The sequence below is a fragment of the Mustelus asterias genome, chromosome 27 (assembly GCF_964213995.1).
Source record: "Mustelus asterias chromosome 27, sMusAst1.hap1.1, whole genome shotgun sequence".
Classification (NCBI taxonomy): Eukaryota; Metazoa; Chordata; class Chondrichthyes; order Carcharhiniformes; family Triakidae; genus Mustelus; species Mustelus asterias.
Window position 1 is genome coordinate 34,606,358 of NC_135827.1, and position 26,369 is coordinate 34,632,726.

General features: G+C 47.2%; 1 protein-coding gene across 1 annotated transcript in view; it reads right to left on the reverse strand.

Annotated features, from left to right (window-relative positions):
• Positions 1 to 26,369, reverse strand: part of abcg4a (ATP-binding cassette, sub-family G (WHITE), member 4a) — a 145,822-nt gene that overhangs the window by 33,507 nt on the left and 85,946 nt on the right. The window contains exons 3-4 of the mRNA XM_078198975.1: positions 9,595 to 9,712; positions 7,895 to 8,027 (exon numbers count right to left, since the gene is read on the reverse strand). Of these exons, the coding sequence (XP_078055101.1) occupies positions 7,895 to 8,027; positions 9,595 to 9,712 (251 nt within the window). The remainder of the gene's footprint in view (positions 1 to 7,894; positions 8,028 to 9,594; positions 9,713 to 26,369) is intronic.

Sequence of the window (26,369 nt, forward strand, 5' to 3'; positions counted from 1 at the left end):
ATCACATTCCGGGACACTAAGAGTTAATTTAACATGTCCAATCCACCTAACCTCCACGTCTTTTGGACTGTGGGAGGAAATCGGAGCACCCGGAGGAAACCCACGCAGACACGGGGAGAACGTGCAAACTCCACACAGACCGTGACCCAAGCCAGGAATTGAACCTGGATCCCTGGAGCTGTGAGGCAGCAGTGCTAACCACTGTGCCACCGTGCCGCCCATATTTTAAATAACTGAACCATTCGAGATCTGGGCCGAGATTCTCCAGCCTCCCAGCCACCTGTTTCCCGCTGGCGAGAGGTGGTGTGTTGTTTGCTGGTGGTGGGATTCTCCAGCCCCGCCGCTGTCAATGGGAATTCCCATTGACGTCACCCCCCCGCCGGCAGGAAACCTGCGGGCGGGGGTGCGCTGCAGGTGGGATTGGAAAAGCCCGCCGGTGTGAACAGCAGGAGAAATCCCATCCTTATTAGTGAAACTATGGATGGGAATTTCCCCCCCTGACCCCGCACTGCCTCCTCCAGCGTGTTTACCGGTGGCAGGAGTAGCTCGCCATTGGCCGGCGGCGGAATCTTCCAGTCCCGCCGATGTCCATGGAACCATAGAAATGCTGCAGTGTGGAAGGAGGCCATTCGGCCCATCTTGTCCATACCGACCCAAAGACACTCAGGTGCCCTTTCTAATCCCACCTTCCTGCACCCGGCCCCTAGCCCTGCAACTTACAGCACTGTGATCCAGGTACTTTCTAAAATGAATTTCGGGGCAGCTGCCTCCATCACCAACTCGGGCAGCGAATTCCAGACACCCACCACTTCTGCGTAAAAATGGTTTTACCTCATGCCCCCTCTACCTCTTCTGCCACTTAGCTTGAATCTATGACCCTTGGTTCTTGAACTCTCTGCCAAGGGGAACGAGTTCCTCCTCTCTGCTCTCTCCCTACCCCTCTCAGCTTGTATACTTCAATCATGTCACCCCTCAGCCTTCGCTATTCCAAGGAAAACAGCCCCAACCTCTCCAATCTCTCCTCGTAGCTACAATTCTCCAGCCCTGGCATCATTCTTGTAAACCTCCTCTACACTCTCTGCAGAACAATTACCTCCTTCCTATAATGTGGTGACCAAAACTGCACACAATACTCTAGTTGTGAACTCACCAGTGTTTTATACAGTTCCATCATTATATTCCTACTTTTGTATTCTATACCTCTGCCAATGAAGGAATGCATTCCATACACCCTTGGTGGTCATACTATTAGCTGCCAAGACTCTAACCTCTGGCATTATCTCTCTAAACACTTCTCATCCCCTCTCTTTCTTTAAGACACTCCTTACAACTTACCTCTTGTGGCTCATGTCCAGTAGCGCTGTTGTGCAGGGCTTTGAGACATTTTTACTATGTTTAAAGGAGCTTTAGAAATGCAGATTGTTGTTGTGGTTGTTAAGCCCACAGCTGTCAGCTGGGGCAGAGAGCAGCTGGATGGATGACCACACTCCAACAATGGGGTAAGAACATTAGTGGGAAAGGGTGATGGAAGAAAGATATGAAACAGCTTACACTCTGAGGAGAAGGAAAGGTGAGGCAGTGTGGCAAATGGGAAAGGTAAACGGTAACACCCAAGGAATTGGATGGGGAGAACTACGGCGACACAATGACATGGTGGTTCGCACTGTTGCCTCATGGTGCTAGGGACCCGGGTTTGATTCCCGGCTTGGGTGTCTGTCTGTGTGGAGTCTGCATGTTCCTCCAGTTCCCTTCCACAGTACGAAAGACGTGCTGGTAAGGTACATTGGCCATGCTAAATTCTCCCTCAGTGTACCCGAACAGGCGGTGGAGTGTGGCAACTCGGGGGTTTTCACAGTTAACTTAATTGCGGTGTTAATGTGAGCCTACTTGTGACACTAACAAAATAAGCTTTAACTTTAAACTTTAAAACATATCTTGAAGGATGAGGAGATCCGCAACTAGCTGCATCCTTGATGAGATGTTTACATACAGGGAATCTCTGGTGAGTTAGTCAGGCTGTTTCCAGTGGATTTCCCCTCCAAAGCCACAACACACGTCACGTTGAACCTCATGCTTTCCTCAAATTCCTTTGTTCAAGAGTTAGTGAGATTCAGAACCAGTTCTATCCTCTATCTGCTGGCAGCCTGAGGAGGCTCAATTCTATCGGAAAAGAAATAACTAAGGGTGCAATCTTCCCAGCTGTTCACGCCACTCTCCCGCTGCAGCGAGGCCGGAGAATTCAGCGCACGACCAAATTGCAGCGGGATGAGAAAATCCCACTGGCGTGAACGGCCGTAACATTCCCGCCTAAATCTTCATTCCGTGAGGTTAGCACTGCTGCCTCGCAGCGCCAGGGACCCGGGTTCGATTCCCGGCTTGGGTCACTGTCTGTGTGGAGTTTGCACATTCTCCCCGTGTCTGCGTGGGTTTCCTCCGGGTGCTCCGGTTTCCTCCCACACTCCAAAGATGTGCGGTGGATTGGCCATGCTAAATTGCCCCTTAGCGTCAGGGGGAACTAGCTAGGGTAAATGCATGTGGTTATGGGGATAGGGCTTGGGTGGGATTGTGGTCGGTGCAGACTCGATGGGCCGAATAGCCTCCTTCTGCACTGTGGGATTCGATGATGAATTTGACCTTCTCTGGCCTTGAATCATCTTTAAACATCCTGCATGCTTCACGTTTATAAAGTGCCTTTGGAAACACTGGCAAAAAAATCATGTGACTGATGGTCATCAACTTCAATGCCAGAGAAGATCAGGTTAGATAGACTAACAGAGAAGGCTCTGTATTTAGTCCTTGAAGAAAGGAATTTGAGGAGAGTATCAGGTTAGCATCTGTTGTGCGTATTTTGGGTTACGTCATATACATCTCCTTTAGAGAGGGAATCTATTGAAAGCAGCCGAACAAATTTACCAGAGATTGCCCGCATACCGTCAGGAAGACAGCTGATACACATTGGACCAGCTTGTGTTTATCTCTCAAACGTATTTTTTCCAATCTCATTTCTTGGGTGTTTTGGGCGGAGGCTTTAGCTGCCTAGGGTGACAATGGGACAGGGTTTTGTACCTAATTGGTTCAGGTGGGTGCAGTGCAGTGAAGAGAATCCGGCGGGAGGATTAACGTGGGAGCCAGCTTAATGTCGCATCCATTAAATTTGACACAAGAACACATCTTCCGAACAGGCATCGGCATATGGGGCCCTCTGCCCGTCTAAGATTAGCTGATATGTGTGACAGCATGCATTAGGAAGTTGATCCCAACTGTATAAATGATATTCCGTTAAAAACAGATGCTGCAGAGGATGTCATTTTATCCACTGATTTATGATGCAACCAGAATTCCTTTAATTCAATTGCAGCCTCATAAATACAATTATTCTCCAAACAGTTGCCTTCACCAGTGTCCTGATCAATGTCTCCTCAAATCACAACACTTGTGTTTTCTTAACTTGACATTTAAGAAGCACCTTACAATGTCGCCCACACATCTCTATCAAATGATAGATTTCCTTTAGAATTCATCTAGCCATTGTGCCAATGGACTGTTGGCCTCACTCTCCCCTTTAGAAAGAGGGGGGCAGCACGGTGGCACAGCGGTTAGCACTGCTGCCTCACAGCGCCAGGGACCTGGGTTCGATTCCCGGCTTGGGTCACTGCCTGTGTGGAGTTTGCACATTTCTCCCCATGTCTGCGTGGGTTTCCCCCCCGGGGTGCTCCGGTTTCCTCCCACAGTCCGGAAGATGTGCGGGTTAGGTGGATTGGCCATGCAAAATTGCCCCTTAGTGTCAGGGGGATTAGCTAGGGTAAATACTTGGGGTGACGGGGATAGGGCCTGGGTGGGATTGTTGTCGATGCAGGTTTGATGGGCCAAATGACCTCCTTCTGCACTGTAGGGATTCTGAGATTGAAGCAAACACAAAGGAACCAGCAGCTAACACATACGGCACAGCAACTTTGGAACTGAACAGGAAGCAGGATGGGGCACGGTCGCCCGTGAACTTTTCAACTTTAGAACTTGGGGCCAGATTTGGAGCTCTGGAAAATCTAGGTGTTGGAGCTCAGATTTCAACTTGCTTTATATTTTTTCCCACGCAGCATCTTGCTGCTGGAGGGATTTGCCCGTGCCGCTTTGTGTCCCGTTCAGCCTGCGCATTCTTTCCCCCTTTTGTATTTGAGTCGTTGTAAAAGCGGTGGTTTCATTACAGCAGGCTGCTGCTTGCCCTGGCTCACCTTCAAGATCCATTAGCGCCTGCAAAACTGGCAACCAACGGTGCAATACAACAGAGACAGCAGGTGGGTATACGAGCGGGGGAAGCTGCATACCCGCACAATGATCTCTTTCGCAAACACTTTCTACCTGTGAAATACATCGGCAGTGACTGCACAGACCAGCCGGCCACTTACTGCCTTAGAGCTTACTCGGTGTGTAATCCGAATCTTCAGCTCAGCAAATCAGGGCTTGTACCATGAAGCAGGCAGGGTGGCCTTGACTCTTCATGGGTCTCTTCAGAATCATAGAATCACTGAATCCCTACAGTGCAGAAGGAGGCCATTCTGTCCATCAAGCCAGGCGGCATGGTGGCACAGTGGGTTAGCACTGCTGCCTCACAGCGTCAGGGACCCGGGTTCGATTCCCGGCTTGGGTCACTGGCTGTGTGGAGTTTGCACGTTCGCCCCGTGTCTACGTGGGTTTCCTCCGGGTGCTCCGGTTTCCTCCCACAGTCCAAAGATGTGCGGGTTAAGTTGATTGGCAATGCTAAATTGACCGTTGTTTCAGGGGGATTAGCAGGGTAAATGTGCGGGGTTACGGGAATAGGGCCTGGGTCAGAGGTGGTCGGTACAGACTCAATGGGCTGAATGGCCCCCTTCTGTACTGTAGGGATTCTATAAGTGTCCCATTAGCTTAGGGGTTTAAAAAAAAAGGGCGGCGGCATGGACAAGTTGGGCCGAAGGGCCTGTTTCCATGCTGTAAACCTCTATGGCTTTATGACTCGAGTGCTCCAATCTACCATCAGAACAGAAATCTCCTCCTCTAGCTCACTAAGCAATGAGTAGGTTTCCTCCGGGTGCTCTGATTTCCTCCCACAGTTCCGTTAAATTCTCCCTCAGTGTACGCGAACAGGCGCCGGAGTGTGGCAACGAGGGGATTTTCACAGTAACTTCATTGCCGTGTTAATGTAAGCCAACTTGCGACACTAATAGATGAACTTAAGTTAAGCTTGCATGGACAACAATCCCACCCAGGCCTTACTCCCGTATTTACCCTGCTAATTCCCCGACACTAAGGGGTGATTTAGCATGGCCAATCCACCTAACCCACATATCTTTGAACTGTGGGTGGAAACCCACGCAGACACGGGGAGAACGAGCAAACTCCACACAGGCAGTGACCTGAGGCTGGAATTGAACCTGGGTCCCTGGCGCTGTAAGGCAGCAGTGCTAACCACTGTGCCATTGTGCCGCCTGAGAGTCTAATGTTCGAACAGCAAACCACAGGAAAGTGGTTAGCCCAGCAGCTTAGATGCTTGCCTTTTGATCTCTCGAGTTCTGGGTTCAAATCCTGGCCAGATGGATGGCATGCAAATCACATCATTGTGTTGGCTTTAAACCTCCCACACAAAATTGATTTGGACAGAATCAAGTTCGGGAACAATTAAGCCTACAACACAAAACTATCTTTGTTTACGTACCAGCAACTGGTGTTGTTAAACTTCTTACTGTGTTTACCCCAGTCCAACGCCGGCATCTCCACATCATGACTACCATCGACACCGCAAACTGCCGGCTCCAAGTGGAGAGGATCGCCAAGAAGATCGCGCATATCGACACAGACATCAAGTCATTATTCATGTAAATTGAGTCTGTGTCTTTATAGGTTCTGTTTGTGAACAGAATTCCCACTCACCTGAAGAAGGGGCTCAGAGCCTCGAAAGCTTGTGTGGCTTTTGCTACCAAATAAACCTGTTGGACTTTAACCTGGTGTTGTTAAACTTCTTACTGTGTTTACCCCAGTCCAACGCCGGCATCTCCACATCATGACGTACCAGCACACAGAGTATTCATAACAATGGTTGCCAATGCAAAGTGCCACCCAATATACACCTCTAGGGTTGGGAATTTGGTGGGGCATGCAGCAAGTGACCCATTATCGCCAGTTTCCCACTCCTGTTGTAGATAAAAATGACCCCCATGTATCTCAATGTCTTGAGGCAGGAGTTACTGCTCTCAGAGGGACGGTACAGTACAGTACGGTACGATGGCGGCATGGTGGCCACATTCTGACCCGAAGCTGCAGACCTTTGGACCCCAAGAGGAAATTATTTTACTTTTGTTAAACATTTAAAAAGCTGGAGCCCTACGGACATGGGGATCACGTATCGGAGGGAAAAGGTTCATGGGAAAGTCAAATCGAGGGTAACTATAAACTAACAGGTCTGCAAGGGAGGTTGAAATTAAAACAGAAAGTTCTGGAAAAAAGAAACCAAGAGGGTCTGGTAGCATCTGTGGAGAGAGAAACGGAGTTAACGTTTCGCCTCCAATAGGACTCTGCTTCAGAATGAGGAAGCTTAGCAGATCAGCTGGACTGCTCGTTTTACACCAATTCTAAAATCGATCTCATCCGGTCTCTTATGGTCTCATAAGCTAAACGCAAAATACCGCGGACGCTGGAATCTGAAACAACAACAGAAAAATACTGGAAAATCTCAGCAGGTCTGACAGCATCGGTGACGAAGGGTCACCTAGACTCAAATCTGTGGAATTCGCTACCCCAAAGTGCAGTGGATGCTGGGACAGTGAGTAAATTTAAGGAGGAGTAAGACAGATTTTTAATTGGTAATGGGTTGAAGGGTTATGGGGAGAAGGCAGGAAAATGGGGATGAGGAGCATATCAACCATGATCGAATGGCGGAGCGGACTTATGAACTTATGAAATGTTGGCTCGATTCTCTCTCCACAGATGCTCTCAGACTTGCTTAGATTTTCCAGCATTTTTCTAATATTGATCTCACTTGACTTCAACCTAGGGTGAAAATACACCTGGTTTAAATCCAGCATTGATCCCAATCTTGTCAGTATTTAAAACGTGGGTTAAATAAAAATTGTTCCCACTAATGATTCATTCCCAAGAGTGTAAGTCTCCTCCCCAGTTGGAGTTTTGTTCTCCTCAGATGCCTCAAATGGAAAATTCTCACCTCTCCATGATGTCCCGCCTCACCAGCGCTGCAGAGTCACAACCCTCTGAAATCTCACCCTCTAGCCTCCTGTTCAATGTCACTTCCTGCGCTCCGCCATCGGTGGCCGTGCCTTCCACAAACTAGGCACCAAGCTCTGGAATTCCCTCATAGAATCACTACAGTGCAGGACAGGCCATTCGGCCCATCGAGTCTGCACCAACTTTCCCACCCAGGCCCTCTCCCTGTAACCCTACACATTTACCGTGACATCTAACCTAGACATCTTGAGACACGAGTGGAATTTAACATGGCCAATCCACCCTAACCTGCACAGGCTTTGGACTGTGGGAGGAAACCGAAGCACCCGGAGGAAACCCATGCAGACACAGAGAACGTGCAAACTCCACACAGTCACCCAAGGCTGGAATTGAACCCGGATCCCTGGAGCTGTGAGGCAGCAGTGCTAACCACTGTGTCACCCTCTCAAACTTTCTCTGCCTCCCTTCCATTAAAGAGCTCTTTAAAACCTATCTGATAAAGTGTGATGTGTCCTAATAGGTTCCCTAATGTGTCCCTCCTGGACCCACCATCAATTCCTCTTCTGGCCTCGCTCCTGTGAGGTGCCTGGGGACGTTTTACTACATTAAAGGCGCTATATAAATGCAGGTTGTTGTGGTTGTGGGACAGGTGGGAAATGGCGGGTGTCTGTTGAACACATACCATCATGGCTTCCAGTATGGTGAGGTGCGGGAGGAGCATGTCATCTTGCATGATGTAACAGGACATCTTTCTGAAAGTTCGCAGATCCCGAGGCTGCCCATTTACCAGGATTTGGCCTTTCATTCCCGTTTTCCTAAAAGGAGTAGGGAGGCAGTGTTAAAAATTACCATTTTTGTTTTTCATTATCATCTACAGCACAGAAACAAGCCATTCGGCCCCATTACGTTCATACTGGTGTTTATGTTCCACGGTAGCCTCCTGTGGTGAACCACTGTTAGCTCATTACCTGTATATGTGACATGCCTGGACACATCCCTGCCGGCCCTACCCGAGACCCCTCCCCCCCCCTGGTCCAGGTATAAAGGCGACTGCTCCCCACCCCCCTGCCTCAGTCTGGACCAGTTCATCGGCATGGGTGTGCTCCAAGTCTTTTGCTAATAAAAGCCTATTTGTTCTTGCATACAAACTAGTCTTTGCTCGATTGATGGTGCATCACCTCCTCCCATCCTTCTTCAGGTAAATACATCAAGATCTCCTTCTCTCCTCGTGGTTATTTCATTTACCCTTAAAAACATCTTTGCCTCTTGCCTCAACAACTTTTTCTGTCAGTGGTTTTTGCATTCTAACCACTTTGTGTGTAAAGAACGTTCTTCTGAATTCCTGATTGCCTTTATGAGTGACTATCTTATAGTTACGCTCCCTGATTCTAGGCCTGGATTTTCGTGGAGTCGGGCAGGAGCTAGGTTTGGAGGCCATTCTATTTCTATTTCCATTCTGCTAGAAAATTGAACTGGTTTTAATGGCTTCTTGATCTGGTTGATCAAACCCTAATCACCTGAATTTTGCAAACCTCCTTCAGCCACAAACATAATGATAACTTCCTGCTGCATGAATATTCCATATTTAAGCAATATGGTTTTTAGAAATTATCCAAAGAGGTTCTCATTTAAAGAGACTTATGATTGATTGAATTGTTTGTAATTCTCGGTAATGTAAATAAAGGCTTCCATATTTTGACTTTTTGGGATGAATCTTAGCCCCCCCCCCAAAAAAAATGGGGGTCAGGATGGATGTGAGAATTTGAAACAATCTGAAATCCAACCTCAACCCATCTGGGATCTCCCTTACCTCTGCGATCCTGCAAACGCAGCTCAGAGAATGGGGGTAGCAACATGCTCCCTCCTCCCACTATAATCAAATGCCTTAGCGTTTGTTTAGCTGTCTGTGTGTGACCTTTGATATCATTTACATTTTGGACTTGAACACAAGGATGGCACGATGACACAGTGGTTAGCACTGCTGCCTCTCAGCCCAGGAACACGGGTTCGATTCCTGGCTTGGGTCACTGGCTGTGCAGAGTCTGCATGTTCTCCCCGTGTCTGCGTGGGTTTCCTCCGGGTGCTCCCGTTTCCTCCCACAGCCTGAAAGACGTGCTGGTTAGGTGCATTGGCAATACTAAATTCTCCCTTAGTGTACCCAAACAAGCGACTAGGGGGATTTTCACAGTAACTTCATTGCAGTGTCAATGTAAGCCCACTTGTGACTAATAAATAAACTTTAACAACAAGGAATCTATGCCTACTAGAAAATGGACCATTAGCTATCTAACATTGATAAAGTTTGCGTCTTCTTTCTATTTGAACACAGATCATCAGTGTAAGAAATGATTGAAATACGGATCCATTATTTTTGTGACTCACCTGTATCCTGCCAGAATGTTCATGAAGGTCGATTTCCCAGCACCTGATGGACCCAAAATCCCAATGAGCTCCCGGCTGCAGAACCTTCCGGATAGGCATTTTAGGAGAGTCTTGTACCCTATGGGATAAAGTTGAAATATGTGAGACAACAGCATGGCATTTAATCTCTGGAACACAGGTTAGCAGTTCATTCCTTCGTGCCATGGACATTTATTTGAGTTCGGGATTGACAGAACTTGTACACGGCCCAAGTGAAGGGGCTGGGCACTCTCATCCTTCACCCCTGGTTACAAGGTGCCCGTAGCCCAAAGTTGCCATTCATTTGTCAATAAATTGTGAATAACATTTCAGAGAATGTGGGGATTGGGAAGGTCAGACAGGTACAAGGGAGGATGTTCTTCTGAGGACGAGTGTGAAGCACATTGCTGAAGCAAGCGAGAAGAATAATTTTCATCAGAAGCTTAATAAATCTGTGAATCTGATTTATTATTAATTATTATTCATACATAATTTATTAAAATGTATTATGTATTATTTCACATGTATTGGGATACAACGAAAAGTATTGCTTCTTGCACACTACACAAAGCATACCATTCATAGAGTACATAGGGGAGAAGGAAAGGAAAGGGTACAAAATCTAGTGTTACAGTCATAGCTAGAGTTTAGAGAAAGATTAACTTAGTGTGAGGTAGGTCCATTCAAAAACCTGATGGCAGCAGGGAAGAAGCTGTTCTTGAGTCGGTTGGTATGTGTCCTCAGACTTTTGTATCTTTTTCCCCGAATATCAATGAATATCAATGGGTGGCATGTTTATCTCTGAGTCTGTGGGTTCAAGTCCCACTCCAGTGAGTTGAGCGCGACACTTACACCAGCACTCCAGTGTAGTCTCGTTTAGGAAGAGACAATAAACGAAGACCCTGACTGCTCCCTCAAGTGGATGCGGAAGATAATTCACTTTGGTAGGAATAACAGTTGTGTTGAGTATAGGGCTAACGGGAGGACTTTGAATAGTGTGGAGGAGCAGAGGGATCTAGGTGTATGTGTGCATAGATCCCTGAAAGTTGGGAATCAAGTAGATAAGGTTGTTAAGAAGGCATATGGTGTCTTGGCGTTTATTGGTAGGGGGATTGAATTTAGGAGTCGTAGCGTTATGTTGCAACTGTACACAACTCTGGTGCGGCCGCACTTGGAGTACTGTGTGCAGTTCTGGTCCCCACATTACAGGAAGGATGTGGAGGCTTTGGAGAGGGTGCAGAGGAGGTTTACCAGGATGTTGCCTGGTATGGAGGGGAGATCCTATGAGGAGAGGCTGAGGGATTTGGGATTGTTTTCGCTGGAAAGGCGGCGGCTAAGAGGGGATCTTATTGAAACATATAAGATGATTAGAGGTTTAGATAGGGTGGATAGTGATAGCCTTTTTCCTCTGATGGAGAAATCCAGCACGAGGGGGCATGGCTTTAAATTGAGGGGGGGTAGTTATAGAACCGATGTCAGGGGTAGGTTCTTTACCCAGAGGGTGGTGAGGGATTGGAATGCCCTGCCAGCATCAGTAGTAAATGCGCCTAGTTTGGGGGCGTTTAAGAGATCCGTAGATAGGTTCATGGACGAAAAGAAATTGGTTTAGGTTGGAGGGTCACAGTTTTTTTTTTTAACTGGTCGGTGCAACATCGTGGGCCGAAGGGCCTGTTCTGCGCTGTAATGTTCTATGTTCTATGATATCGCTGGGATTTTCCAGCCCTTCCCACAGGTGGGATCTTCCGGTCCTGCCGGACCACCGCTGAGGGGTTCCCGGCAGCAAGAAGGGCACGCCATGCAAACTGCTATCGACTTCGACAAGACCGGAAGATTCCGCAGGTGGCCAATGGTGAGCAGTCTCCACTGTGGGGAAATCTCGCTGTGGGGAGTGTGAAAAATTCCACTCACTGTCACTGACAATTCATCCCGTCCTTGTCAGCTACCCGCATCCAATGAATTAAAAAGTGATTCTTTTCTAATGACAGGAAAGGTCAGTTCAGCCATTTATCTTCAACCATCAGCATATGAAAGCGAGTGAACTGATAGTTTGTGGAACCTTGCTGTGCACAATTTGACAGCCACATATCTTCCATTGCAACAATGCCTGAGCTTCAAATGTACTTAACTTCCTGTAAACTGCTGTGGGATATTCTGATATTCTAAGTGAAAGGTGCTCTATAAATGCAACTCTTTATTTTGCCTTTGTTGGTATTTCACTGTGTCACGTGCTCTCGATCTATATTTTAATTAAAAATTCAAGCAAGCCGAGAGATCACATCACCATAAATTCGGTTCAGAAGGCAGGTGGCACTTAACTCCACTTTACGAATCTCAGTGTTTCCCATTATAGCATGTAGCTGGGTTCCTAAGGAAATGGCTCGACTCTCAGTTCTCGCGTTTTGAGCAGTGCGAAGGTACACTTCCCCCAGGAATCTCCCCAAAACTTCCCCTTTGCAACTTGAGCCATTGCTCTCCGATGTTAACAGTATATCAATTATATTGTTAAAATGCATAGGTGAAGGGCATTGTTTAATTAAGTACTCAGAGCACTTATCAAGAGAAACTGCTGGGACACTGAGTGCCAGATAGGAGGTAGGCATCTGTAATGCAAATGGTGGAACCATCAATCTGTGTCTAGTTTCATCAACTGGCTTGGGATTGGATTACCATCTTGTCCTCCTGCCCTGGCACATCCAACAACTCTATAATAATACCACTGACACTGCCAACATATCACCGATTAACGGCATACCCACAGCAGTTGAATGATGTCTGAAAAATCAGATTTTGTTTTAATTTAGCATAGACATCTTTCGATTTGATTTGCTTTGATTTATTATCGTCACAGGTCTTGATATACAGTGAATGTTTCCACTGGTGGGTGAAACTAGAACTAGGGGGCATAGCCTCAAAATAAGGGGGAGCAGATTTAGGACCGAGTTGAGGAGGAACTTCTTCACACAAAGGGTTGTGAATCTGTGGAATTCCCTGCCCAGTGAAGCAGTTGAGGCTACTTCACTGAATGTTTTTAAGGCAAGGATAGATACATTTTTGAACAGTAAAGGAATTAAGGGTTATGGTGAGCGGGCGGGTAAGTGGAGCTGAGTCCACAAAAAGATCAGCCATGATCTTATTGAATGGCGGAGCAGGCTCGGGGGGCCAGATGGCCTACTCCTAGTTCTTATGAAAAGTGTTGTTTCTTGCGCACTACACAAAGCATACTGTTCATAGAGTACATAGGGGAGACGGAAAGGCGAGGATGCAGAATATAGTGTTACAGTCATAGCGAGGATGTAGAGAAAGATCATCTTAATATTTGATTTAGTTTATTGTCACATGTATTGGTATTTATGAAAAGTATTGTTTCTTGCGCGCTATACAGACAAAGCATACCGTTCATAGAGAAGGAAAGGAGAGGGTGGAGGATGTAGTGTTACAGTCACAGCCAGGGTGTAGAGAAAGATCAACTTGATATGAGGTAGGTCCATTCAAAAGCAGAATGGCAACTGGACAGGAAAAATTGAAATTCAACTATTCGCCCCTGGCATCTATAAGGAGCCAGTTATAGATCATTATCGGGATAGACTATTTATCTGCTCAGCTAGGAATTGCAAGACAGAGGGAAGAAGGGTTCTACCTCAAAAATAACTTTTGTTTTTATACAATTTATATTTATAACTTATTGGGGTACACACCTACAGTGACACCATCGTCTTTGCAAAAGTATTGAAAATGTCTTGCAAGATCCTTTTGATTTGATCTATTATTGTCACATGTATTGGGAAACTGTGGAAAGTATTGTTTCCTGCACGTCATACAAAGCATACCGTTCATTGAGTACCTAGTGGAAAAGGAAAGGAGAGAGTGTAGAATGTAGTGTTGCAGTCATAACTCGGGTGTAGAGAAAGATCAACTCAAATAAGGTAGGTCCATTCAAATGTCTGATGGCAGCAGGGAAGAAGCTGTTCTTGAGTCAGTTGGTACGTGATCTCAGATCTTTTTCCCGATGGAAGGAGGTGGAAGAGAGAATGTCCGGGATGCGTGGGTCCTTAATTATGCTGGCTGTTTTTCTGAGGCAGCGGGAAGTGTAGACTGAGTCAATGGATAGAAGGTTTGTTTTGCGTGATGCACTGGGCTTCGTTCACAGCCTTTTGTAGTTTCTTGCGGTCTTGTTAGAGTAAAGAAGAGCATTTTGGGACGTGTTGCTCATTCAGAAACTCTTTGCTTGATGTGAATGCTATTAACTCAACCATGGAATATGGAGTGGAACGCTGATGGGTCAGAAAACATTGTTCTCTGCTGCCACGAGACATGATTTATTGTCTGCCTTAACGTTTGGACTAAATAGTCCTTCACGGTTGCTTTGAGTTGGTGGTATTCCAAATTGCTTCAGGCTGAAGATTGCTGAATATCATTACCTCACTGTCAGGAACAGGATGCCTCTTCCTTTTGCTCAGACTAGCTGCCCTGTCCTGATGCTCTGTTTTCTAAATGGTCCAACTGGTGGTATGGGCAGTACAAATAACCTTGGCATCCCGGAGTGAAAAGGGCGGGTGCAGGAGGATATCAGCCATTGTCCTGATCACAGGCCCATGACCCTTGACCCTTATTGCAAATTGTGCACCTATCAGAGGCTGAACCTTTAGCCTATTGGCTCGCCAGCTTGGAGAAATTCTACCCCCTCCCCCCCATCTCTAATTGGACAGCGGACTTGCCCTCTGGCTTCTAGTTGGCCAATTCAGGGAAAATCACAAGTGAATTATGGTTCCCCACACAGGTGTGGGCTTTTTAATGGGTTCCCTACAGTGCAGAAGGAGGCCATTCGGTCCATCAAGTCTGCACCGACTCTCCAAAGGAGCATCTTACCCAAGCCCATCCCCCTCGTCCCTGTAACCCCACGCATTTAGCATGGCCACTCCATCTAACCTGCACATCTTGGGACTGTGGGAGGAAACTAGAGCACCTGGAGGAAACCCACGCAGACACGGGGAGAATGAGCAAACTCCATGCAGACAGACAGTCACCCAAGTTTGGAATTGAACCCTTCTTCCTGGCGCTGTGAGGCAGCAGTGCTAACCACTGTGCTGCCCTTTGACCTCCATTTGAGCCTGATGGCGAGACCCTGAAGCCTGCTGGGAAAATCCTCACATGTTGACTGAATCAGGCTCAGCTGTGATGCACAATACAGTCAAGCAGCATTCATAGAATCATAGAATCCTACAGTGCAGAAGGAGGTCATTCGGCCCATCGGGTCTGCACCAACCACAATCCCACGAAGGCCCTATCCCCATAACCCCATGCATTTACCCTAGCTAGTCCCCCTGACACTAAGGGACAATTAAGCATGGCCAATCCACCTAACCCTATCTTTGGACTGTGGGAGGAAACCGGAGCACCCGGAGGAAACCCACATAGGGAGAATGTGCAAACTCCCCACAGACAGTGACCCAAGGCGGGAATCGAACCCGGGTCTCTGGCGCTGTGAGGCAGCAGTGCCACCGTGCCGCCCCACTTAGCTTTAGGAGTGAATCAAGTGTCTGGATGGTGCTGAGATCTATGGAACCATGTCCCTCGAGGAAGAAGGGGAAAAGTATGTTAAGATTCCAAAGTAGTGCAAAGAACTTTTACATCAGATTGAAGATGAGGTTGCCTTTCAAGGTCTTAATTTAGGGAAGATTTTTCTCTATAATACCTGATGTGGAGTTTTCATAACTCAATTAAACTTCCAATCGAAGCGACTTGGCAGAAATGCTCATCAGCTGTTAAACACTTTGCTCTGCTTCAAGCCGGACAAAATTTGAATGATCCAATTAGTTGTGAAGAGCAAAGTAGATCTCAGTGTAGCAGCACAGATTGTTTGTCGATTAAAGTCTGCAAATTCTCCAGTACTTCACCAATGGGAAGAAGATGATATCATTGAGCTGTGCCAGGAATAGTCTCAATATTGATCCACCCTCAGAAGCTTTAGTGGCAACATGAAAAGCGTGGTAAGAGTGCAGGGTGGGCAAGAAAGTGAATCCCACTCAGATCAACAATCCATAGCTCTCCTCCTTTAGCACTCCTAATGTGTCCTTAAAAAAAAAGCACATTCAATGAAAATGTTCTGAACAAAAATCACAACAAAATAAGGGTGGATTACGTTCCTAAGTTGTAATTTTTACATTAAAGACCTTTTGGCAAACTAATCGACCCAAAAATTCTCTTACAAACTGTAATAGATCTAGGGCGACTCAATGTGGCTTTAACAAGGCGGCACGATGGCACAGTGGTTAGCACTGTTGACTCACAGCGCCAGGGACCCGGGTTTGATTCCCAGCTTGGGTCCAAAGATGTGCGGGTTAGGTGGATTGGCCATGCTAAATTGCCCCTTGGTGCCACTCCATCTGACGAAGGAGCAGCGCTCCGAAAGCTAATGGCATTTGCTACCAAATAAACCTGTTGGACTTTAACCTGGTGTTGTTAAAACTCTTACTGTGTCAAAGGGATTAGCAGGGTAAATAACTGGGGTTACAGGGAGAGAGGGCCTGGGTGGGATTGTTGTCGGAGCAGGCTTGATGGGCCAAATGGCCTCATTCTGTGCTGTAGGGATTCTATGATTTTAACAATAAAAGGCTTTGTTGCCACCAGAAGAATTTTATATATATTATATATGCACACACACAAGGTCAGACTAGATTGCAAATGTGACTGCTCTGCTCGACTCCCTGGCTCCGTCTCCCGGGTCCCTCCTTGACCTGTGGCCTGTGCCCTCCTGCTGATTGGTTCAGCTTCTGCCGAGATGATCCAGATGGTCCTCGCCAATCATGTGATCCTTGGGAAATCCACCTCCCCCTCCCTTGAAAGGCCACGCTGCTATACTAAATTTTAATAGCATATAGTCCTCACTCTTTCAGGGAGGTCTTGCAGCACGTTGAGTAGCCTTGGAGCCAAAAGTTCCTGGGTTTGATCCCACCCTAGGACTCAATGGCCAAGGAAGGTGTGTTCGTAAAACAGCCAAACAGATTGATTATCAACTTGCAAATTCTCACAAAAGACGCCAATGGCTGAAACAGCCGGAGAGATTCTCTCACTATGCACAGCTCCAGGTTACAACACGCATGTAAAAGTGTGTTATGACACAGCAACATAATCTAAATGATCTTTAACCAACCAGCAACTCTTTCAAATCGCTTCCCCCCACCAGTTTGTCACTTTTCCCCCTTGCTGCTCGGTGCTTTCCTGTGTTTCGAGCTAATTTCAGTTTCCCTTCCTCAAACCCTCACTGTGAGTGGGGGAACGGTGGCACAGTGGTTAGCACTGCTGCCTCACAGCGCCAGGGACCCCGGTTCGACTCCCGGCTTGGGTCACTGTGCGGAGTTTGCAAGTTCTCCTCGTGTCTGCGTTGGTTTCCTCCGGGTGCTCCGGTTTCCTCCCACATTCCGAAAGACGTGCTGGTTAGGTGCATTGGCCGTGCTAAATTCTCCCTCAGGCGCCAGAGTGTGGCGACTAGGGGACATTCACAGTCACTTCATTGCAGTGTTTAGCCAACCTGTGATACTAATAAATAAACTTTTAAGGGCGTGGGAGGATGGGGGGGGGTCGGGGAGGTGATGTGGATGAAGCAACAGTATTCTTTTAAAACTGAGCATGCTTCAGTAACTGTGCTAAAACAAAAACACACTCCGAGAACACTTTAAAACAGGAGACACTTATAAAAACATGAACTACTGGGCAGAAATCTTTGCTATTAACTATTTACTATTAACAGGCACCGGAGTATGGCGACTAGGGAATTTTCACAGTAACTTCATTGCGGTGTTAATGTAAGCCTACTTGTGACTAATAAATAAACTTTAACAGCAAGGAGTCTGCGATTACCAGAAAACGGGTCATTAACTATCTAACGTTGATAAAGTTAATGTGAGCCTACTTGTGATAAATAAATAAATAAATAAATGCTATTGAGGCTACAATTGTATTGTGCGGTATTAGTAATAAATGTATCATCATATTACGATGATAGGGAAGAGAGTGAGGAAGGATATTCTCTGCTGGGTGATAGCGCGGTAACATCAGCTTAAAATTAGAGATAGATTTCAGAAATTCACGCAAAGGGAAAGACGGAGCTCACTCCCCAAAAAGCTGAAAATTTCAAAACCCAAAGTTGATGGATATTTGGAAAGGATGGTGGCAAGCGGGAATTAAAATCCAGATCAGTCCTGAGCTAACAAAATGTTCAAGTTGCTGAACGGCCGATCCTCCATTCTGAAACATTAAGTCAAACCCACCTAAATCTATACCTCATTTTCTCATGTTAACCAAGACAAATATAAATCCCTTAAACTACCTTTGTTTTCTCAACAAGGTGACTCACAAGTAAGTGTGGACTCACTGCAAATTGTTAATGGACAACAAATTTCTCAGCAAGGCTGAGGTTTTTCTCGGAATGAGACAGTTACGGATGATTGTGTGGGGGCATAATCAGCTCATCACCTCAGGATCAGCAGCGATCTGTGTGTTACTGATGAGCAGATGTGAGAACTCAAAATTTATCCGTAAGTAAAATGACTGAACCACTGTCTGATTGGGCTGATCCGTGAAGATGTGATGCAGAATTCCAATGATGTCTTCTCTGTTGCAAAGGTTCCCCCCATTTGAACTTTTATAGTATTAGAGGTGTTATTTATGGCACTGACAGTGTTTGCAATCAAGCAACTCTGCCCCAAGGACTGGCACTGGAAGAGAGATGAGACAGAGAATCTCAGCTATTGTGATTAATATTGAATTGAAACAATGAGATTCAAGCCTTCACTTTTCCATGAACAAAACATAATGCATTTTAAGTGCTACTTTATCAACATAATATCATAGAATCATAGAATCCCTACAGTGCAGAAAGAGGCCATTCGGCCCATCGAGCCTGCACCAACAACAATCCCACCCAAGCCCTATCCCCATAAACCCAAATATTTACCCTGCTAATCTCCCTGACAATAAGGGACAATTTAGCATGGCCAATCCACCTGACCCGTATATCTTCGGAATGTGGAAGGAAACACACGCAGACACGGGGAGAACATTCAAACTCCACATAGTCACTCCAGGTCGGAATTGAACCCGGGTCCCTGGCATGGGAGGCAGCAGTGCTAACCACTATGCCACCCATATTTACCCTGCTAATCCTCCTGACACTAAGGGGCAATTTAGCATGGCCAATTAACCTAACCCGCACATCTTTGGAGTGTGGGAGGAAACCGGAGCACCCGGTGGAAACCCACGCAGGCACACTGAGAACGTGCAAATTCCACACAGGCAGTCACCTGAGGCTGTAATTGAACCTGGGTCCCTGGAGTTGTGAGGCAACAGTGCTAACCACTGTGCCACCGTGCCGAATAAGGCACCTAAGCATGTCGTGATTAGGCATTGCTGGTTAAGACACTCAGTAACACAAAAACCTGCATTAAAATATTGCCTTTCTGCCTCATTGGAAAGGGAGTAGGAGCAGGGGTGGGAGGGGAGAAGAAACTTTCAGATAACCAGAATAAGGGAAAAGATAATGAGACATGAGAGTGAGTGCAGGACACCAATACTCAGTTTCATAGCTGGGGTTTGAGGGTTCGGAATGGAATGTGTGGTGGAGGGAATAGGGAATAGGAACTGTATGGGTGGGATTTTTCATCCTCGCTCAAGTGAGACCAGAAATTTCCGCCCAAGAGCAACAGATTTCTGTTGTCCGCCCTCGCCCGCTCCGATTCTATGGAGGGTGGGGCGGTAGAGTTCCGGCGCAAGGCTCTGAGCTAATAATTCTGGCATGGAAGGGGCGGGAATCACTGAAGACCAAAACTGAAAGATTTGGTGATTAGCACTGCTGCTTCACAGCTCCAGGGACCTGGGTTCTATTCCCGACTTGGGTCACTGTCTGTGTGGAGTTTGCACATTCTCCACGTGTCTGCGTGGGTTTCCTCCGGGTGCTCCGGTTTCCTCCCACAGTCCAAAGATGTGCGGGTTAGGTTGATTGGCCATGCTAAAATTGCCCCTTAGTGTCCTGAGATGCGTAGGTTAGAGGGATTAGCGGGTAAATGTGTAGGGATATGGGGGTAAGGCCTGGGTGGGATTGTGGTCGGTGCAGACTCGATGGGCCAAATGGCCTCTTTCTGTACTGTAGGATTTCTATGATTTCTATGATTTCTATGATTGCCGGACATGGAGGCAATGTAAGGCTGCAGGAGATTACTGAGATAGGGTGGAGTGACTACATGGAGGCGTTTAAAAATGGTCAATGTTCCGGTGGACAGGAAATCATTGCAGATGGAACGAAGGGCGAGTATGGTTTCGTGTCGACAGCATCCAGGGTGTTGAACAAGTCCAAGTGAAATAAATTGAATGATGCAAGTCTTACTGGTACAAAATATTCTCCTTCATTTCTGGTAAAGAGCAAGATGGCAACGAGAGGAAACGCAACTTGCCTCGAGCGAGGATAGATTTGTCTTGTATTCCTGGGTTTCTGCTGTTCTGAATTGGAATAACAGACGCTCAGCAAACTCAGTCATGCTGAACAAGGGCAGGATTCCCTCAACCAGCAGTCAAATCCTGGGAGCCAACATCAAACATTGGCAACCATCCTCACGTGTACATACAGTGCGACAACAAACCCAATGTACCTTCTACCGAATGCTGCAATCAAACTGCTCCAGAAAAGTATTGTTAAACAATTGAAACTTTGATGTAAAAATAGGTTGAATGCAACGTCACCGGCCTTTCCAGTATAAATCTTTTACAATCTGCGATGGGATATAGAATCATAGAATCCCTACAGAAGACCATTCGTTCCATCACGCCTGCACTGACAACAATCCCACCCTAGGCCCTAACCCCATAACCCCCACGTATTTACCCTAGCTAGTCTCCCTGATACTAAGGGGCAAATTAACATGGCCAATCAACCAAACCCGCTCAAGATCATCCAGCACCTGCGCTGTTCATTCTCTTTTGCAAAACTCTTCACTATTTTGTTTCCCTCGCATCGTTCCAAGGTTTCCATGGCATCATTCACTGGTTAGTTAGCCAGTTAAGTGAACCATCTCAATGCATTAAAATAATTTGCTGCTTGCTGACTTGACTCCTGATCTCATTCTTGTTTTCAATTCCCTTCAGGGCCCCTCTCTTCCGATCCTTTATACTCTTCACCCGCCCTAAAACTCACCGAGATATTTGCGCTCCTGTAATTCTGGCCTCCTGAGCGTACGCCATACTAATCATTCCATCACTGGTGGCTGTGTCTAGTTGCTAAGCTCTGAAATGCCCTCCCTAAACCTGCTGGCCTCGCAAGCAATCCCCAAGTCTCGTGAAATAATCAAGAAAAACAAGGGAAAGCAGGGATGAGAAAACTTCATTAGTGTCACAAGTACGCTTACAATGGAGCTACTGTGAAAATTCCCAAGTCGCCACACTCCGGCGCCGGTTCGGGTACACTGAGGGAGAATTTAGTATGGCCAATGCATCCTAACCAGCACGTCTTTTGGACTGTGGGAGGAAACCAGAGCACCCGGAGAAAACCCATGCAGACACGGAGAACATGCAGACTCCACACAGACAGTGACCCAAACTGGGGATCGAACCCGGGTCCCTGGCACCGTGAGGCAGTGGTGCTAACCACTGTGCCACCGCATCGCCCCATGCTGCTTGGAAACAAACGGCAGAGGTGTGCCGTCGGCAGGACTAGAAGATCCCACTGGCGTGAAGAGCCAGAAGGTCGCGCCCAGAGTCCCACCCAGCAGGATTCCCTGGTGACAGGATAGGAGGCAGGACAGAAGTGAGGCAAAAGGAGATGGTAATGGAACAAGATTGGTCTCGGGGTGGAGGGGTGCGGTGGAGCTGGGGGTGGGAGCGGGCGGGGGGTGGGAGTGGAGCAGAGCTGGAGGGTGGGGGTGGGTGGAAGTGGAGCTGGGGGTTGGGAGGAGGTTGGAGTGGAGCTGGAGGGTGGGGGGGGGGGTGGGAGTGGGGCAGGAGTGTGGGGGGGGTGGGAGTGGGGCGGTGGGAGTGGGGCGGGGGGTCTGGAAGTGGGGCCGGGGGTGGGAGTGGAGCAGGAGTGTGGGTGGGGTGGGAGTGGGGCGGGGGGTGGGAGTGGGGCAGGAGTGTGGGTGGGGTGGGAGTGGGGCAGGGGGTGGGAGTGGGGCAGGAGTGTGGGTGGGGTGGGAGTGAGGCGGGGGGTCTGGGAGTGGGGCGGGTGTTGTTGCTTCAAAATGGGAACCACAGGATAATCGGCAACAGCAGCTGTCTATAGAAATGAGGCAAATGGACTTCCTTTTGCTTGTTCATCTGCTTCACTTTTCCCGAGCTCTGTTCTTCTGACGTCTCGAACTTGCTCCAGTTCTGACGAAAGGATCTGAAATGTTGGCCGAATTTTCTGGCTGTTCACGCCCTACCTGTCACTGCAAGCGCTGCTGGGAGAATTTAGCGCTCGGCCAAATGTCCGACCAGAGAATCCCGCTGGTGGGATTTCATGTTAATGGGGCTGATACAGGTGAAAGGAAGCTCTAATCGGAAAGGGAGAATTGCTGCTTTAAGGCATTAAGGAGAAAGACTTTGATATCAACGGTAAGAGAAAGAAGATAATTTCACTTATTAATAATTAAATAAGATGGAAATGAAGGAGTATTCCTGCCAGCTATACAGAACACCGCAGTCATCAATAGGCCCTAACTAGCTCAACTGTGATCAAATATTCATTTGTTCACAGATATAAGTAATTTCGACACACAGCAGCGATTGGATCATTATTCTTGACTTTTTAATCTTGTTCTTTAATGCTTTGAAGCATCAATTCTCCCTTTCCGATTAGAACTTCCTTTCACCTGTATCTTTTTAATCCACCATCCTTCAAATGGGTGGCATAGTGGCACAATGATTAGCACTGCTGCCTCATAGTGCCAGGGACCTGGGTTCAATTCCAGCCTCGGGTCACTGTCTGTGCGGAGTCTGCACGTTCTCCCCGTGTCTGCGTGGGTTTCCTCTGCGTGCTCTGGTTTCCTCCCACAGTCAAAGATGCGTGTTAGGTAGATTGGCCATGCTAAATTGCCCCTTAATGCCAGGGGAATTAATGGGGTTACGTGGGGTTACAGGGATAGGGCCTGGGTGGGATTGTTGTCACTGTAGGCTGGATGGGTCGAATGGCCTCCTCCTGCGCTGTAGGGATTCTATGAATGAACCACACAATGTAGCTCCAATGTGGGTCCTGTTGTCTTGGTTAATGCACCTGGTGTTCCGATTCTAATGTGGCAATTCCATCGCCACCGAAAACTACACCCTAAATCGTGACAGCGACTCACAGTTCTCATTAGCGGAGACATTGGCGCAGTGGTATCGTTGCTGGACTAGTGATCCAGGGTAATGCTCTGGGGAGCCAGGTTCAAGTCTCAGTGCTGGCCTTAACTGCAAAATTCAAGGCTGGTACTCCAGAACAGCACTGAGGGAGTACTGTGCTGTTGGAAGAGGTAGTGGTGTCGTGGTATTGTTGCTAGACTAGCAATCCAGAGACCCAGGGTAATGCTCTGGTGGACCTGGGTTCGAATCCCACCGCTGCAGATGGCAAAATCTGAATTCAATAAAAACCTGGAATTAGGAGCCTACTGATGACCACAAAACCATTGCCGATTGTCGGAAAAACCCATCTGATTCACCAATGTCTTTTGGGAAGGAAATCTGCTGTTCTTACCTGGTCTGGCCTACATGTGAATCCAGAGCCACAGCAATGTGGTTGACTCTCAACTGCCCTCTGAAATGAGCAACAAATGCTGGCCCAGCCAGTGACGCCCACTTCCCATGAAAGAATAAAGAAAAAAAGGATAAATGCATTGGCCTGAAGAGAAGTGAGAAATAGTTGGGGCTGGAAGTTTCAATGGGAGGATTTGAGGTTGTCACCAATAATTCAAATGGTTTTTATGTTCAGATCAGCACCAGCTCAGCACTTGTGGCCTCTGAGTCAGTAGGTCATGGGTTCAAGTTCTAATCCAGAGATGTGAGACACTAAATTAAAGCTTTCCACTCAGGCGTATATACAAAACCCACTGGACCATTAGGAAAAACAAGGAAGGGAGTTATCCCTTGTATCCTGGCCAATATTTGTCTCTCAAAGTCACGGAAACAGATTATTTGCTGATTATCACATTGTTACTCGTGGGATCTTGCTGCGCTCAAAATGGCTGCCGTGTTTCCTGCCTTACAACAGTGACTATGCTACATTATTGGCTGTAAAGCTCTTTGGGATGTCCCTGAGGTTGTGAAAGATTCTATGTAAATTCAAGTTTTCTTCACTGTAACATCGAGTGAATGCAACCGTCATGACTGGCATCGGTTGGAGAGCGTAAGTCGCTATAGAACCAAACACCCATGTACCCCCCATCTGCGGCAATAGGGTGAAAGTCAAATGTGTCCGTATCTAGCAGAAACGGTGATGAAAATAACACACAGATTTCATGACCTGTTGCCAACACAAAGAGGTAATAAGGTCCCAGATTTGGTTCCCATGTCTGCTAGTTTGCAAACTTCAACAGATGTGAGGGAGGGGGTGGAGGGAAGGGCAGTAAGGATGGGCCTGGTGTGGGATCTACAACTAACAAATGCCTATAAGATTGTGGAGGGTAAAAGGGGGGAAATTAAACAGCAAAGGGGTTCCTGCTCCCTCCATAATCATAGAATCCCTACAGTGCAGAAAGAGGCCATTCAGCCCATCAAGCTTGCACTGACAATTCTATCCCCATAACCCATGTATTTACCCTGCGAGTCCCCCTGACACTAAGAGAGAATTTAGCACGGTCAATCAACCTAACCCACAAATCTTTGGAGTGTGGGAGGAACCGGAGCACCCGGAGGAAACCCCCACAGACCGCGGAGAATGTGCAGACTTCACACAGACAGTCACCCAAGATTGGAATTGAACCCGGGACCCTGGCACTGGGAGGAAGTAGTGCTAATCACTGTGCCGCCCTAATGATGGGAGTTGCACGTGGATGCTGAATGAATACAGGTTTAGGTTCAGATCTAACACCCTTGCTAAACAGTGAATGTTCAAGCAGCTCAGTTTCCTCAACTTGGGTGATCTTCGAATGGCCTGCAGGCACCTGTGGAACCAGGTTCCATTGGAACCAGGTTCCAAGAGTCTACAACCTCCATTAGTGAACACTGAAGAAAACACATTGAAAAGAGTATTGAATCATGCAGCACAGGAGGCCATTCAGCTGCCTCAAGTGGCAGCACAGTGGTTAGCACTGCTGCCTCACAGCGCCAGGGACCCAAGTTCAATTCCCGGCTTGGGTCACTATTTGTGTGGAGTTTGCACATTCTCCCCGTGCCTGCATGGGTTTTCTCCGAGGCACCGGTTTCCTCCCACAGTCCAAAGATGTTCAGGGTAAGGGAATTGGCCATGCTAAATTCTCCCTCAGTGTACCCAAACAGGAACTGGAATGTAGCGACTAGGGGATTTTCACAGTAACTTCGTTGCAGTGTGAATGTACTTGTGACACTAATAAATAATTTTTAACTTTGAAAGAGCTATTCAGTTACTCCCACTCCCCTGCTTTTTTCCCATAGCTCTGCAAATATTTCCTTTTGAAGTTTTTATCCAATTTCACAGTAACTTCATTCCAGAGTTAATGTAAGCCTTACTTGTGACTAATAAATAAATTTTACTTTACTTTAAAACTTGCTGCAATGTTCCCCTCTTTTTTTTAAACCATTTTCCCTGAAATTTGGGCATCTCCGCCACATCAGAGGGAATCCTGCGGAAGCTCAGGACCATTTCACTGCTGGGGCATAGAAAGATGGAAACATACAGAAGCTCTCTTCCCGAACAGAAATGAGAGTGCATTGTCTGTAACCAATCGAGCTGAGAGTCAGCAGATGGATAGTATGCCAGGGTCTCTGGAGGCTGCACCACCCTCCAATGCCTTGTCGATATCAATGCACGCAGTTTTGATACAGAAGAGAATCTTTTCCCACTGGCAAGAGGGTCGGTAACCAGAGGGTCGGTAACCAGAGGGTCGGTAACCAGAGGGTCGGTAACCAGAGACACAAGACAATCGGCAAAAAAAACCCACTGGGGAATGTAGAGAATTCTTTAATGCAGTAAGTTGTGATCTGGAATGAGCTGCCCCAAGTGCAAGGAAGCAGGTTGAACAGTAACTGTTGGGCTTTAACCTGGTGTTGTGAGACTTCTTACTGAAATGCTGAGGCCAATCGCACTGCCCAGTTATTGTCCTGTTTTTATTTATGTAGGGAGACTGGTTATCACCAGTATGCCCATCACGCAGACCATCAGATAGTTTGATTCTATGTGATTCTATGATGTGGAGTGCGTTGGTGCACTGACTGAGAAACAATCTCAGTGTAAACTGGTGATGGACGCCGGGCTTCCTCAGTTTGACAGGTTCAGTTCCAAAGCACACTGACTCGTTAAAGCCACTAAACAGCATTTTGATTTTCCACAAAGCTTAAAGGAGCGTAGGGGTTATAACTGGACACAAAATTACTGACACCAGTTATACCTTAATCAAGCTGCAGGGGCGGCACGGTGGCACAGTGGGTTAGCACTGCTGACTCACAGCGCCAGGGATCCGGGTTCGATTCCGGACTTGGGTGACTGTGTGGAGATTGCACATTCTCACTGTGTCTGCGTGGGTTTCTTCCGGGTGCTCCAGTTTCCTCCCACACTCCAAAGATGTGCAGATTAGGTTGATTGTCCATGCTAAATTGGTCCTTAATGTCAGGGAGATCAGCAGGGT